The sequence below is a fragment of the Ovis canadensis genome, chromosome 1, assembly GCF_042477335.2.
Source record: "Ovis canadensis isolate MfBH-ARS-UI-01 breed Bighorn chromosome 1, ARS-UI_OviCan_v2, whole genome shotgun sequence".
Classification (NCBI taxonomy): Eukaryota; Metazoa; Chordata; class Mammalia; order Artiodactyla; family Bovidae; genus Ovis; species Ovis canadensis.
The window spans coordinates 987,858-1,004,372 of NC_091245.1; the positions used below are offsets into that span (position 1 = coordinate 987,858).

Below are 16,515 nucleotides of genomic sequence, written 5' to 3' on the forward strand. Positions count from 1 at the left end.
CACGTTTAGATCACTGACCTTTCACCACGAGGCCATCAGACCTAGGGCTCTCCTTTGTCAGCAGGTTTTTATCACTGTCCCGTCTCCGCGCACGGTGCAGGTCTGTTAGGGTCTCTCTCCCTTCACGGTTCAGGCTTGGTGGGCTCTCTGTTCTCAGGGGTCTGAGCCTGGTCTGCTCATATGCTCTGGTAACCCTCGTTCCTGCCCACGTGGCAGCAGAGCGCCCAGTGCAGTCTCTGAGCTGAGCAGTGTGAGTCTCCCGTCTGGTTCTCTTTGTCCACTGAGCTAAAGCTGTGTCGTTTTTGTCGATCTTTCTGAAGAAGCAACTTTCACTCAGTTATATTCTGTTCTCTACTTACCTCTGCTCATATCTTTATTATTTCCTCACTTCTGTTAGCTGTGGGTGTTAGTGTCTTCTTATTTTTCTAGTCCCTTAAGTTGTAAAGTGAGATTATCGACTGGAGATCTTTCTTCATTTTAAAAATGCAAGCGCGTGGCGTATGCATTTCCCGCTCGGCACTGCTTTTGCTGAGTCCCTTCAGTGTTGATATGTTGTGGCTTTGTTCTCAGTCATCTCAAGCATGTTCTGACTTCCCTTCTTTGGTTTCTTCTTTGATCCTCTGGTCCTTTTGAGTGCTGTTTGATTTCCACGGGCTTGTCATTTCTCTAGTTTCCCTCTTACTGATTTCTAATTTTGTCCCATTGTAATTGGAGAAGATACTTTGTATGATGTCTGTCGTTTTAAATGCATTGAGGGTTTATTTTTCACTAAACATGTGGTGTGTCCCGGAGCTTCCTGGTGGCTCTGATGGTAACGAATCTGACTGCAAGGCAGGAGACCCAGGTCCAGTCCCTGGGCTGGGAAGACCCCCTGGAGAAGGGCATGGCCACCCTCTCCGGTATTCTTGCCTGGAGAATCCCATGGACAGAGGAGCCTGGCTGCAGTCCCTGGGGTCACAAGAGTCAGACGCGACTGAGCGAGCGGCCGGCCTCCGCGTTTCAGGGTTGCCCTGGAGCAGCGCCCGTGCGCGTGAGTGGCGCGTCGCGCTGTCGGCACAGCCTGCTGCCCGCCCGTGGTTCCGCCCGTGGTTCCGCCCGTCGTGCACACTGCTGCCGCCCCGTCCGTTTCTCCCTGTGGTTCTGTCACTTTGCGCTCCGCACATCTCCCTGCTCTTGGAGCCCGTGACTAGTACGGCTGCCCATCTTTGTCTCTCGTAACCCGCTTGTCTGCTTTGTCTGAGGCTGGCATAGTTGCTCTTGCTGTCTCTTCGTGACTGCATGAAATGTCTTTTTTTCCATCATTTCACCTTAAGCCTCTTGGTGTCTTTGGATCTAATGCTGGTCTCTTGTAGACAGCATGCTTTTGCCCATTCTTCCAGTCTCTGTCTTTTGATTGGAGAGTTTAACCATTTACATTTAAAATAACCCCTGGTAATGGAGGGACTTCTGTCATCGTGCTGTGCTTTTCTGATATACCTCATGGCCTTTTTGTCCTTCGTTTCCTGCATACTATCTTCCGTGTCCAATTGATTTTCTATGTTGAAATGTTTCGATTCCCTTCTCGTCTCCTTTTGTGTATACACTGTGGCTATCTCCTTTGTGGTTACGGTGGGGACCGCATGTGACTGGCCTGAAGTTGCTGCGTAGCCGCTCTCGTGCCTCACTGCGCGTTTCCCTCTACTGACAGCTTTGTCTGTCTCTCCAGGTCGTGTCCGCTGTCCTTGCATTTCGCCTGCAGGACCGCGTGCAGCGGCCATCTGCTGGGGAGAGTCCCCTCAGCTCATGGCCTGAGGACGTCCTGATGGCTCCCTCCCTTTAAAGGACAGTTGCACTGGACACAGGGTTCTCTGGCGACAGCGTCCTCTCTCAGGACTTTGCTTGTGTTGGCTCACTGCTGCTGGCCTCCAGGCTTCCTGGCGAGGGGCTGCCAACAGTGTGAGTGAGGACACCCTGTCTCTGACAAGTTGCTCTTCTCTTGCTGCTTTTGAGATTCTCTGGTTTGGGCTTTAGATTAGGTTGTGTGTGTCTATGTGTGTCAGAGCTCGTCCTGGTAGTGTTCCCCGGGCTCTCTGCAAGCTTCTGTTCATAGGCCCAGCTTGGAGAGGCTGCAGTCCAGCCCCGACCGCCTCAGAAAAGGCCGTGTCGCAGTAAAGCGAGGTGCCCAGGATCTCTGCTTCCCCGGTGCGCACAGTGACTCTGTTAAGTGTGCAACAGCGTGATGTCTGAACGCATGCGTATGCCTCACTGCTAAAAATGCCGCCATCTGACCCTCCAGCAAGTCATAGCTGTGACATCAGAGGTCCCTGATCACAGATACCACCGCAAGCTCCATAATAATGAAAAAATTTGAAGTGTGAGAAATACTGAAAGAGAAAACGTAACCAAAGTGAGCAAATGTGTTTGGGAAGACGGCTTGAGGTCACCACAGGCCTCCACTCGGTCAGACGCGCAGCACCTCCGAGACCTGCAGATCGGCCGCCGCATCTTCCCGGCCTGCCTTCCCTCTGCTCCGGCAGCCGAGCCTGTCCGCCACCGCGTCTACTGCTGCGTCTGCCTGCTCGGCCGCCTCCAGGCCCCTTGGGTGAACTTTTCGTGTAACCGTCTTTTCAGCCTCAGAGCTTTTTCTTGGCTTCGTTTTCTGTCTCTTTATCAGTATTTTAGTTTGTTCATACGCTGCTTTCTTGAGCTTCCCCACATCTCCCTTCAGTTCTTGGAGCATCTTTGGGATCCTGGCATTTGTTTGTCGAGCAGTTTCTGTGGTTATTTTCCCTTCAAATGGGCTGGACCTCCCTGTTGCTTCATGTGCACTGTGGTTGTGTTCTTTCTGAACACTGGGCGTCTGGGTCTGCTTGTGTGGGGCCTGGAGGCGAGACCCCTCTTCGGCGGCCGCTGGGTGCGTTGCTGGTCTTGTTGGCCCTCTGGGCCTCTCGTAAGCGTTGGCATCTCTGTGCTGACGAGGTACCCACAGGGTGAACTTCAGGTCTGCCCGGGTCTCTCCTGAGCCTCCCACCGTGTGCAGCCACTGGCTGATTTCCCATTGGTGCCACTATTTCTGAGCCAGCCTTTGCCGTCTGGCTCCTGACAGGGGCAGGAGGAAATACGAAGCAGGGGGAAGGGGCGTTGGCCTGTTAGCCCCCGGGAGCCCCTGGAGAGGAGGGCCCCGAGGGCCGCCCGCCTCTGTCTGCACGTGGGAGCCCAGGCCTGTAACGCCTGTGCCGTGTCTTGCCAGGTGTGGGGGTTGCCAGCTGTCGCTGCTGCAGTTTCCTGCGGCGCTGTGACCGTCTTCCCTGCGCAGCTGCCGTTAGACACGCAGGCTTCTCAGTATCGCCCCAGTCTCCGCCTGTCTCCTCTGCCGCTCCATTGCCTGGGCTCTTCTCTCTGCAGCTGCTGCTTCTCCCCTTCCTGGCCCTGGGCCTCCTTCCCGTCTGCTCCCGCTGCCTCTCAGCACTCCCCTGCAGGGGTCGCCGGTCCTGCCGGCCTTGGGGGAGGGGGTGGTTATAGTCAGGAGCTGTCTCCACGGCTGTAGAACAGATTGTGCTCACCACACCTGCTGGGGCAAGGGCGCGCCTTCTCCAGGGTGGGAGCCCACATGATGCCAAGGTGAGGAGACGCCGCTGCGTCCGCAGGTGAGTGGACGACAGGGACGGCGCGTCATCCGCACGCCACTGGGGAGTGTGCCGCGGCCACGGAAAATGCCATTTGCAGCAGGACAGACAAGCCTCGAGGATGTCGTATTAGGTGGAATGTGAAGACAGGTGCTGCATGATTGCATTTAAAAATGGAATTTTAAAAAGGAAACTCACAGAAATAGACAGGAAGGTGGGAGCAGTGGACAGACGTTACTCAGTGGCTGTGAGCTTCCAGGTGGGAAATGAGTCGGCTCTGGGCGTGCCGCGGACAGCACGGGGCGGCAGGTAACAGTACTCCATTCCATTCGTGAAGTTTGCTAAGAGAGTGGACCTTAAACGACCTCACCACACCCAGGAAAGATGTGCTAACTAACCACATTGTGGTAAACATTGGGCCGTATACACGTGTGGAGCGATCACGTCTAAACTTGAACCTGAACAGTGTCACATGTCAGTCTCAGCTCAGTAAAGCGGGGGCAGAGCGGGGGAAGGAGCGGGTGTTGGGGCTCACCAGGGAGAGAAACTCTGCGGCTCGCACGAGTCCTCCGGCAGCTGGCCCCCATGTGCACCAGCTCCTCTCTCCACGGCTCAGCCCTCACTTACACCTCACGCGTCGTGTGGGGTGGCTTCCTGGTTTATTTCAGGACCTAGAATGAAATCAAATCTATCCTGCCCTCTCCCAGCCTGTCCTCCTCCACGTTTTTCCTGCTGGACAAGACACTGGTGCCACTCGGTCACGAAGTCCCATGCAGCTCTTTCAAACCCATGCACTGCAGCAGGGCAGGCCCCCCTATCCTGCACTCTCCCAGAGCACGCTCAAACTCATGTCCACTGAGTCAGTGGGGCCCTACCACCATCTCATCCTCTGTCCCCTTCTCCTCCTGCCTTCAGTCTTTCCCAGCATCAGGGTCTTTTCCAGTGAGTCGGCTCTTCCTATCAGGTGGCCAAAGTATTGGAGCTTCAGCTTCAGCATCAGTCCTTCCAGTGAACATTCAGGGCCGATCTCCTTTAGGATGGACTGGTTGGATCTCCTTGCAATCCAAGGGACTCTCAGGAGTCTTCTCCAGCACCACAGTTCAAAAGTATCAATTCTTTGGCGCTCACCCCTCTTTATGGTCCAACGCTCAGTTCTGTACACAGCCACTGGGAAAACCAGAGCCTTGACTAGACGGACCTTTGTTGGCAAAATGATGTCTCTGCTTTTTAAAGCACTGTCTAGGTTTGTCGTAGCTTTTCTTCCAAGGAGCAAGTGACTTTTAATTCTATGGCTGCAGTCACCATCCACAGTGATTTTGAAGCCCAAGACAATGAACTCTGTCACTGTTTCTACTTTCTCTTATTCGGTGTCAGGTTTAAGCCGGCTTTTTCACTCTCCTCTTTCACCCTCATCCAGAGGCTCTTCAGCTCCTCTTCACTCTCTGCAGTTAGGGCGGCGTCACCTGCGTGTCTGAGGTGGCTGTTTCTCCTGGCAAGCTTGACTCCAGCTTGTGACTCATGCAGCCCAGCATTTTGCATGATGTTAAATAAGCACGATGACAATATACAGCCTTGTAATACGCCTTTTCGAACTTGCCCACTGTTTCATGTCTGGTTCTAACTATTCTTCTTGACCTGCCTTACAAATAGCTGAGAAAAGAAGAGAAGTTAAAAGCAAAAGAGAAAGGGAAAGATACACCCATCTGAATGCAGAGTTTCAAAGGATAGCAAGGAGAGATAAGAAAGCCTTAAGTGAACAATGCAAAGAAATAGAGGAAAACAATAGAATGGGAAAGACCAGAGACCTCTTCAAGAAAATTAGAGATACCAAGGGACGAGTTCATGAGAAGATGGGCTCAATAAAGGGCAGAAATGATAAAGACCTAACAGAAGCAGAAGAGATTATGAAGAGGAGGCAAGAATATAGAGAAGACCTGTACAGAAAAGATCTTCATGACCCAGATAACCACAGCGGTGTGATCACTCATCTAGAGCCAGACATCCTGGAATGCGAAGTCAAGTGGGCCTTAGGAAGCATCACTATGAACAAAGCTAGTGGAGGTGATGGAATTCCACCTGAGCTATTTCAAATAATAAAAGATGATGCTGTGAAAGTGCTCTACTCAATATACCAGCAAATTTGGAAAACTCAGCAGTGGCCACAGGACTGGAAAAGGTCAATTTTCATTCTAGTCCCTAAGAAGGGCAATGCCAGAGTGTGTTCAAATTACCAGACAATTGTGCTCATTTCACATGCTAGCAAAGTAATGCTCAAAATCCTTGAAACTAAGCTTCAACAATACGTGAACCAAGAACTTCCAGATGTTCAAGCTGGATTTAGAAAAGGCAGAGGAACCGGTGATCAATTTGCCAACATTCGCTGGATCAGGGAAAGCAAAGGAGTTCCAGAAAAGTGCCTACTTCTGCTCCATCGGCTGCGCTAAAGCCTTTGTGTGGACAGGACATGGCAGGAAGAGAAGCCACTCTGAGAAAGCGTCGAACGCTGAGGAGTTCCGGAGTCAGGCTCACCTTCGCAGTCGCGTCTCTGGGGCTGTGCCGTGGAGGCCGCGCTTGCTTGGCTGACATGGGCATGCGCGTCGGCGTCGCAGTGACTCTCTTCCTGCGCCTCTGAGGCTCCCGGGCCTGCTGGCCCATCGTCTGCCAGTGGAGTTGAGCTCCCAGCTGGGCAGCGTTCTCTGCAGAAGGAGGCCCCCACGGCCCCGGGCACCCTGGAGCCTGAACAAGCTCCGCTTTGAGGCTGTAGAGGCAGACAGCTGCTTCCCCCTTGCCTTGTTTGAAGGAGGTCAGTCTGCAGCCCAGAGCGGTCCTCACCCTGAGCGGAAACGTGGGGTGACTGCCCGTTGCTGCTGGCGAGCCCCGCACTGGCCGTGGGGCACGAGAGATGTAAGGTACAACTGGCCCCAACTGCGGGTTGTTCGAAGAACTTCCATTTGAAGAGGAAAACAGCACAAGAAATTTCATCCAAGGGGCCACAAAGCCCAGAGGAGCCGAGCAGGTGATCCCTGCAGCCCTGCTTGGTGGTGGGCCACGTGAGCAGAGCCCCAAGTGCGCTCCCGGGTAGGCAGCCGTCCCTCACCCTCCTCGGTGGGGCCTGGGGCTGAGGGCCCCCCAGGACTGTCTCCCGCTTCCTGCTGCCTGGCAACGGGCTCTGGGATGAGGGGGCTACTACTGGGTGTTCACAGCTTCCAGCTGAAGACCACAGGAGAGGCTACACGGGTCTCCATCAGTGAAGCGGGCTGTGTCCACGTGGTGTGGCCACACGCCGTTGCAGCAGCGCGGAGACAAGACTACGGGTGCTGGGCACCCCGCCCCTGCTGAGAAGCCAGACGCTGCCTCAGCCCGTTGGGCAGGCTCTGTGTGGCAGATGAGCAGACGCCTCCCCTTTGCCCTGGGAAGGCCCGCAGCATGGGGCCCACCTGCATCCCCCTGTGCCCTGCCTGCAGTACGGCAGCGGGTGGCCAGTGGGAGGGCCAGGGGCATGTCCCATGGTGCCCGTGGGTGTCCAGGGCCCTGGGGCTGATGGATCTGGAACGGGGGCTGCTGTACTGGGTGCAGGGGGCCGATTCCGAGGCCGCAGGTGTGGGTCATGCCTGAGCCCCCGCCTCTCCCGCAGCCTGGAGGGGGTGGGCCTGGACCCCTGACCGTGTGGCCTCTGCTGCCCTCAGGCAAACAGGAGGCCACACAGGGGTCTGACTGTGTGTCACAGGCTCCCCGCCTCACTCTGTAAAACCTGAAGAACTTCCTCTAGTGTCTTCTGTGAGGAAGATGGGGGTCCTCCTGGTGGTGAGTTCTCTGGATCTCTGAAAGTGTCTGTTTTGGTGTCATCTTTGAAGGATGTTTTGCAGCCACAGCACCAGGGGTATGCTCACTTTCATGGCTTTGAGGATGTCCCTCCGTTCTCCTCTGGTCCCTTCCCTTCCGTGACTTCCCTGAATGGCAGACTTGTGTATGGGAACAGTGTGTACCTGAGGCTTTGCTAGATGTTACCTCCCGCAGCCAGCAGACCCCTGCTTCTCCCAGGTGGGCCAGGAAGGGCGGCTCCTGCTCACTAGAGACAGAGCTGCCCGTGTGTTTCTGGGTAACTCTGACTCCGGGCTGCAGCCCTGCGGGGGTCCCGACCTGTGCCGCGCAGCCCCGGGCCTCGGGTGCCCCCGCCTGCTCCCCAGGCTCCAGGCGGCCTCCACTCAGGCCTTGGGGGCAGCTGCTCCAGGCTGTCTCCTGGAGCAGAAGGAGAAGGTGGCCTGAGACCCTTCTGCCTGAGACCGTGGCCTTGCAGCCCGGCTGGTTCTCTGAGGCCTTTAAGTGGACTCTCTGAAATCTGGCTTTGCTCTTCTCCCTGTGGAGGGCTGGTGAGTGAGAAGCAGTTGCCTGGCCTGGCCAGCACGCCTGCTGTGGCGCTCGGGCGTCCCCAGCCCCACTCGGCACCAGGTGACCCCAGCTGGGGGTGCTCTGCTGCTGGTAGCGGCCTTTCCGCCTCCTGTGTCGGCAGGCAGGCTCCTCACCCCTGGCGCCACCTGGACGCCGTGGTAGCAGGCCTGGGCCCCGGTTCCCTTCCGGGCTCGGTTGCCCGGCCCTGTGTTCTTCTGGGAGGTCTGGTGCTGGTGGAGCGGGTCCCCACCTCCGGCTTCCGTGGCAGCCGTGCGGAGGCGGCAGGAGGGGCCGAAAGGACACCCTGGGGTGAGCCTGTGGCCAGGCAGCAGGACAGTGCCCGTGCCGACCTCCAGCGTCCCGGGGCAGCCGGGGGGGCGGCGGAGGGCGCAAGCCGGGGCTCAGGACGCCCGTCGGGGCTGCCAGCTGAGGGTCTGTTGCCCCCTGGCAGGGCCGCTGCCCGGCTCGCGGGCCCCTGACCGCCGAGGTGGGTGTCGCGGCCACTGCAGGAGCACGTGGCCTGTGCTGGCCCGGCAGCCCTTGTGGAATCTTTGGACGATAAAAACCAAAATGTTTGTTTTCTTCTGCTCAGATTACCCGAAAATTCAGGCTGAATTCCGAAGGCAAACTTGAACAGACAGTCTCCATGGCAACCACTACGCAGCCCTTGACTCAACACCTGCACGTCACATACAAGAAGGTGACCCCGTGACCCCGGGTGGAGCTGCCTGCCTGGGGACGCTGCACTGCAGGCGTGGGCGTGGCCACAGGTCGGGTGCCGTGGGTCGAGGGTGTGGCCTCGGCTCCTGTAATGACGTAGAGAAACCAAATAAAAGGCCTTTATTTTTATGGGTGAGCACCGTCAATGTTGTCACTTGCGCAGACTACATTTCTTTCATCTGCTGGTGATTCTTTGTTTCCAGAGTCTTCCCTAAAAACTTTAGAAAGGGTGACGTTCTCATTTTTTCCTGCAGTTTTGACAATATGCTTACGCCATAGCTCAGTCAGTAAAGAGCCCGCCTGCGACGCAGGAATCCCCCTGCGATGCAGGAGGCCTGGGTTCAATTCCTGGGTCGGGAAGGTCCCCTGGAAATGGAGATGGCAACTCACTCCAGTATTCTTGCCTGGAAAATCACATGGACAGAGGAGCTGGTGGGCTACAGTCCATGGGATTGCCAGAGCCGGACACAACTTAGCAGCTACACCACCACCAAAACACTTACGAGCATCTGGTAGTCAGTAATAAGCTGAAGACAGAGGTTTTGTTTAAGAGCTGAGCACATAAGACCCCCATTTCCTAGTGGACAGAGGGCGTTCCCAAGGCACGAAGGGGGCTGTGAGCCTAAGCGTCGTTACGTAGATGTGAGCTGATTCTCACTAACACACACCTTCGTTTCTTCCTGTGTCTAATTTACAGTGGAATCTTCCACACACACACTGGCCCTCGCCCCGCGCCCGCCAGCACGGGCCCCACGCCCGTGGCGCGTGTGCTCTCTCCCATCTGGTGGCTGAAGCGTCTCACGGTGAATTCCACACTGTGCCGTTTGAAACGCTTCAGCCTGTGTGCAAAAGCAAAAAAAGCCTCTCTCTTCTTCTCCATGGCTCGGCCTCCGCCGCACCCTCCTCCTTCCTGTTTCGCCCTCTTGGAGGGGGCGGGGGCACAGCTGGTTTCACCAGGAGCGTAAGTAGACATGGGGCAAGGGCGGCTGTGCCGAGGGCGGGGGTCCGCGCTGCAGCCACACGGCTGTCACGCACCCAGGGGCACAGGCGTCGCGGGCGCTGGAGTTGCCAGTGCCTGGTGTGCGAGGAACTCAAGGCTGCAGGGTCCCCCTGGCCCAGGCCTGTCCCCCGGGCCCCACTCTGGCCCCGCCCCATGGCTGGGCCGCAGCAGCTCCCCCTCCTTCGTGGGGTCCTGTCCTCCCTGAGCCCCCATCTGGGGTGCCCCTGGTGGGGCTCTGCCAAGGTCGTGAACCTGAGGCTCCAGGAGGCCCCATCCTTCAGGGTCCAGGGAAGGTAGCAAGGCCGTCCGTGGGGTCGCAAAGAGTCAGACACAACGTAACAACACAACAGCTACCAGCAAGGCCCCAGGGCTGTTGCGTCCTGCACGCTGGCGGAGACAGACACCCCCTCCGGGGGGCAGCCACCTTTGCCGTCCACAGGACTATGGGGGGCAGGCACAGCCTTATCCTCTGGGCCCCGTGGACGGACACCCCACTGCACAGTCTCTGACATGCCTCGGGAATCATTTCTCCATAGTCTGGATGTTAGGCCCTGACTTCGGGTTAGGTGGCTGCTTGTCACCCTGCCGTCTGGGGGACTTGTTTGTCGCTGACCAGCACCAGCCTCCTCATCAAGTTGGGCCACACTGTGATCTGTCTGAACGAGCTCTCAATGTCAGTAGGCTGGGGGTTTTCCAAATTCCAGGTCTGGTTCCTCTTGGCTGACGGGCTTCCCAGGTGGCTCACAGGTTAAAGCGTCTGCCTGCAATGTGGGAGACCTGGGTTCGATCCCTGGGTCGGGAAGATCCCCTGGAGAAAGAAATGGCAACCCACTCCAGTACTCTTGCCTGGAGAATCCCATGGACGGAGGAGCCTGGTGGGCTACAGTCCACGGGGTCGCAGAGTCACGACTGAGCACCTTCCGTTTCACTTTCACTTTTCTTCTTGGCTCACAGCTCTGTCTTCACATCTTCTTGGCTCTAACTGTCCGAGGGGAACAAGGCGCTTGCGCTTTGCTTGGAATGCCCAGCCAGGCACCCGGGCCACTGTCCACACGCTCTGCCTTCCTGCAGCCTAGGACACGCTGCAGCCAAGCTCTTGACAGAAGTCCCCGCTTCCATCTGAGTTCTCATCAGACTGGCCTTTACACCTGTCCAAGTCGGTAAACAGAAGCCATGCTGAGCTGGAGCCGGGAGGGATTCCCTTGTGGTCCAGGGGTTAGGACCCCACTGGCACTGCCCAGGTTCTGGGGCCAGTCCCTGAGCAGGAAGCTCAAACCGCAGAAGCTGCACAGCATGGGCAACACAGTTAATTAAAAAAATGTCGAGTGGGCAGGCCCCCGGGGGCGCTCTCAGCCAGCCCTACTGGATGTCCCCACAGGAGGGGACCACCTGGCCTCCAGCCAGAAGCTGGTCACCGCCCGCAGGGGGAAGAGTTTCTCCCTGCCCGGCAACAGCCCAGCCAATGAGAAGCCTCCAGGCTTCAGGCCCGCGCGCCTCCAGTGGACTGTTCACAGCAGCCTCGCCGACCTCTGCCTCCTGTGAAAGAGCTTCCTCTCCTCTTCCCTGGGCTTGCCTGTGGTTCACCAGCTTCTGACCTGAAACCCGATGCTTTGCTGTTCCTGAATGAACCCATTTTGTCGATAAAAAGTTGCTGTTGATTGTTTCAGGCCCACACCTCCATGTTTCTCCTCGCGCTTGGCTCCGGCCACTCGGGTTTCCTCTAAGAACGCGGAGGCTTCCTGCACAGCTCTCCTGTCTTCCTGCGTCCCCAGCATCGCCCCAACCGTCCACTCACAGGTCTGAGCTCACAGCCACCTCCACATGCTTAGATAATTGAGCCTTTGACTGTGTGGATCACAGTAAACTGTGAAAAATTCTAAAAGAGATGGGAATACCAGACCACTTGACCTGCCTCTTGAGAAACCTATATCCAGGTCAGGAAGCAACAGTTAGAATTGGACATGGAATAACAGACTGGTTCCAAATAGGAAAAGGAATACGTCAAGGCTGTAGATTGTCACCCTGCTTATTTAACTTATATGCAGAGCACATCATGAGAAACGCTGGGCTGGAGGAAGCACAAACTGGAATCAAGATTGCCGGGAGAAATATCAGTAACCTCAGATATGCAGATGATACCCCCCTTATGGCAGAAAGTGAAGAGGAACTAAAGAGCCTCTTGATGAAAGTGGAGAGTGAAAAAGTTGGCTTAAAGCTCAACATTCAGAAAACGAAGATCATGGCATCCGGTCCCGTCACTCATGGCAAATAGATGGGGAAACAATGTCAGACTTTATTTTGGGGGGGCTCCAAAATCACTGCAGATGGTGACTGCAGCCATGAAATTAAAAGACGCTTACTCCTTGGAAGAAAAGTTATGACCAATCTAGATAGTATATTCAAAAGCAGAGACACATTACTTTGCCGACTAAGGTCCGTCTAGTCAAGGCTATGGTTTTTCCTGTGGTCATGTATGGATGTGAGAGTTGGACTGTGAAGAAAGCTGAGCGCCGAAGAATGGATGCTTTTGAACTGTGGTGTTGGAGAAGACTCTTGAGAGTCCCTTGGACTGCAAGGAGATCCAACCAGTCCATTCTGAAGGAGATCAACCCTGGGATTTCTTTGGAAGGAATGATGCTGAAGCCAAAACTCCAGTACTTTGGCCACCTCATGAGAAGAGTTGACTCATTGGAAAGAACTCTGATGTAGGGAGGGATTGAGGGCAGGAGGAGAAGGGGACGACCGAGGATGAGATGGCTGGATGGCATCACTGACTCTATGGACGTGAGTCTGAGTGAACTCCAGGAGTTGGTGATGGACAGGGAGGACTGGCGTGCTGCAGTTCATGGGGTCGCAAAGAGTCGGACACGACTGAGCGACTGAACTGAACTGAACTACGTCTCAGTAATAACTTTCTGACTTGGTCCATTCAGACTGCTTTAACAAGAATACCACAGACTGGCTGGATTTTAAGCAACAGGAATTTACTTGTCAGCGTCCTAGAGGCCCAGGACCACAGTGCTGGTGACCGGCTGACAAGGGACTTTTCTCCTGGACAGCTGCCCACTGGACCTCACGTGCGGAAAGGCTGGGCTGGCTCTCTGGGATCACCCAGGCAGGTACTCGTCCCAGTCACAGGGTGACTTTAGGACATAGTCCCCTCCCCCCAAGGCCACACCTTCTCCTCCCATGATGTTGAGGTTAGCACTTAAACATATGAATTTCAGGGAAGACAGACATCCAGACCACAGCTCCAAGGTCAGACCAAGCTCAGCCTGGAGGCTAAGGCCAGAGCCATCTCTGTTGCTGGAATGATGCTAAGAGCACCTGGGAGCACCAAGGAAGTCCACTCCCTCCCCCCTACACTGCAGGCTCCTCCCTTCTCACAGCCGGGTGCGGGAGGGGTGGGCAGCCCCAGAGCAGAGCAGACAAGCTGGGGCATAAGAGACAGACGCAGGCAGTGCACACGGCCCTCTGGTTGTCCGCCCCTCCATACCCCACTCGTGCCGCTGGCGGGCCGGGGACTGGAGGGCATTCCCAGCCCCCTCGTTCCTCTGCCCTGCTTCCTGCAGCCTGGAGGCTGGGTCGCCCTTCTCAAGGGCTGCCTAGCGGCTTGCCTGTGCAGTGTCCGCCCGCCTCACGGGGCTGATCACCCCACCCACCTGGACCAGCACCTCAGCAGAGCTGCCCAGGGGCCGTCTCCTAAGCCTGTCCTCACGCCTACGTTCGGTGGCAGAATTCTCTTAGAAAATCTTCCCTCCATCCAGTTAGGCTCAGGTTCAGTTCCTCTGAAACAGTTCACGCTGGAGCCAGTGGAAACGCTCGTGTCTTCCCTCTGATGTCCAGTGTTAGCGCAAGCGTGCAGGGACGCCGGGGCTGGCCCGGGACCAGCCTTCTCACTCCGTGCCTCCCTCTCCTGCTTCTGCTACAAACCCAACACTCTCAGTCCAGTCTTTCTGTGGCAGAAGCAGGGGCCCACGTGACCCTACAGCTAGCCGGACGGAGACCCTGATGGCCTCTGTGCCCACTTCCTGCCCGGCACCTCCCTTCTCTCCCGCAGGGGTGGGGGTGAGAGGCCTGGGCAGGATCAGCTCCCTTCACACAGTTTCCTCAGGTACTTTCACTGAACTATTAGCCATCACACGGCCCTTCACTCCCTAGTGCTCCAGCATGGGACACGTGTATTCTTTAAGAAAGAGAAAAAAACTGCATCCACACTGACATTTCCCAATCTGATTCTTAGATTATGCAATTTCTTACTTAAATTCTTCTATTTCACCTCTTTTAAGAAAAAAATCTTCTTTATCATTATTTACTTTCTCCTACAGGATACTTAGGACTTCCTGATGGCTCAGTGGTCAAGAATCCACCCGCAGTGCAGGAGACACAGGAGACCCAGGTTAAATGCCGAGTCGGAAAGGTCCCCCACAGAAAGAGAAGGCAACCAGCTCCAGTACCTTTGCTTGAAAAAGTCTATGGACAGAAGAGCCTGGCAAGCTATACTGCATGATGCTGCAGAGTTAGACACGACTGAGCGACTAGTGCTAAGGACTAGAGCCTGGGGCTGCAGCGCGTGGGCCCCAGAGTTGGGCACCCCTGAGCGGCTACACCACCGCGGGACACGTATGGCTAACTCAGAACAGTGATACTGTTGATAAACTACTAACTGAAGTCAGTGTTTTGCTATTGTTTCTACAGCTTGCACACTGAGTATATAATGTTAAAAGCTATTACAGTTGGAATAACTGATTTCTCTGGCTGCTTATGTCACCAAGTCAGCCTACAAACTCATTTCTCTCTAATGTCGACTGCTTCAGTTAGCTTTGCTTATGCAAAACACAGATGGGACCCTGTTGTCAGCAGCGTGAAACAGGGAATTCCCGGGTGGCCAAGGGGCTGGGACTCTGCGCTCCCGGTGCGGAGGGCCTGGGTTCCGTCCCTGGTCAGGGAGCTGGACCTCACACGCTGCAAATGGGAACCCGAATGTTGCGGCCAAAGGTCCCACACGCCACGAGGAGGATCAAAGCCCGGCCACCGCAAGGCCCCAGCGCAGCCAGACAGAGAAATAAGGACAGAAACCCTGTAAATCCAGGTTCGTCCCGCTTCACGTGCGTGCAGAGCCCGCCCAGGCCGGCCTGCCGCGCTCTGTCAGCAGACGCCCTGACGCTGGGTCTCTGGGCTGTCTCAGTCTTTTGCTGATCAAATACCGTCACGATGAATAACTACATGCGTGTCACTCTGGGCTTCTGCCAGTGTATCTTCAGGACAGGTTTCTCAAAGTAGCATTACCAGCCCAAGGGCGAGCACGTGCGGGGCTGGTCCAGGTGGTGCCCTTCCCGACGGGCACTGTGCTGTCTCGCTTCCCACAGCAAGTGTGAGGTGCCCTGCCCCCAGCGAGTCTGTGGTCAGATCTGGGCGCGGCCGACCTGGTAGGTGAGGACTGGGGTGCTGGGGTCCTGGGGCAATTTGGGTCTGCATTTCAACTTTGTCTTTCCTTCTTGACTTTTGAGGCTGAGTAAGTTCGTTTGAATTATAAATAATCTTCCTGATTTTAAACTACAGCCTTTAATGGAGGTGAAACGCATGGTTACAACATGAAGTTCACTGTTGCACAGCGTCCACACGAGTGTGCGGCTGAGCAGCACTTGTACACTCGCGTGCGTGCAGCTGCCACCTCTGTCTGCTTCCAGGATAGCCTGTCACCCCGGGAAGAAGCCCCATGGCTCCCGTCCCTCCCCTCCCCACCCCGCACGCCACCCTCTGCCTCCCGCCTCAGGCTGCAGCAGCTTTTGAAAATGTTAAATGTCATAAACACTTTTCCCATCAAGTATATTGATATGTATATTATAAACATATATATAAATGTCGTAAACACTTTTCCCCATCAAATATATTGTCTTTTCTTGTTCCTGGATTTTATGTTTCATTATTTCTTAAACCCTCATGTACTCTTTCACAGTGGCCCTTCGTCTCCCTCGTTGCAGAGGCTCTCTCTGCAGTGAGCAGGGGCTGTTCTTCACTGCAGAGGCCGGGCTTCTCGTTAAGGCAGCTTCTCTTGTTGCGGAGCTGCGCTCAGTAGCTGCCCCACTGCGGCGTGTGGGATCCTCCCAGACGGGATCAGACCCCTGTCCCCTGCACTGGCAGGCGGATTCTCACCCGCTGTACCACCAGGGACATCCGCTTGTTCTCGGATTTTAAAACACATTTAGGAAGGCTTGCCCACTCCCCAGTTACAAAGAAACTCACACATTGCTCCTGCCACTTGCGGCACTTTCCACACTTGCTCTTGGACCCATGTGTGACTTGTCTCGTCTGGTGTGCTGCCTGGGTTTGGTCTGGTCTTCTTCCGGGTGCTGACTGCTCGTCCCATCGCTTGCTGACGACTGGTCTCCTCCACCTCATCATGGACTTGGTCCTCCAGGCTCCAGGGTCTGTCTCTGCAGGCCCCGCATCCCTGTGCTCGCGTGTCTGCATGTGCCTGGGGCCTCGGGGTCCAGGGGCAGACCCAGAGGCAGGGAGGCCCAGACCTTCCTCCTTTCTCTTCTTGGAAAGGTTTCCTCAGCTGTTTCTGTCCTTCCCCTCCTCATGTGAACTTTACAGTTAGCTTTAGATCCAGACAGGGAAACACACTCTAGTACTTTCTTAAGAGGAAGATACTTTGCTCAATCACGTCCCCCTCTTTTGTGACCACATGCACTGCGGCCCACCGGGCTCCCCTGTCCATGGATTCTCCAGGCAAGAATACTGGAGTGGGTTGCCATTTCCTTCTCGGGGGGATCTTCCCAACCCAGGGATCTAACC

At 55.7% G+C, this 16,515-nt stretch overlaps 1 protein-coding gene and 1 long non-coding RNA gene across 5 annotated transcripts in view; both read left to right on the forward strand.

Moving 5' to 3' along the window:
- The window catches only part of THAP4 (THAP domain containing 4), a 35,088-nt gene extending 26,245 nt beyond the window's left edge, over positions 1-8,843 (forward strand). For all 4 annotated transcript variants that reach the window (XM_069583010.1, XM_069583020.1, XM_069583028.1 and 1 more), the window contains one exon: positions 8,587-8,843. In XM_069583010.1, the coding sequence (XP_069439111.1) occupies positions 8,587-8,706 (120 nt within the window). In that variant the 3' untranslated portion in view covers positions 8,707-8,843. The remainder of the gene's footprint in view (positions 1-8,586) is intronic.
- Positions 8,844-10,455: 1,612 nt separating this feature from the next.
- On the forward strand, positions 10,456-15,628 carry LOC138436887 (uncharacterized). Its single transcript, XR_011255657.1, has 2 exons — positions 10,456-12,833; positions 14,043-15,628. It is a non-coding gene; the product is annotated as an uncharacterized lncRNA (long non-coding RNA).
- Positions 15,629-16,515: the final 887 nt, after the last annotated feature.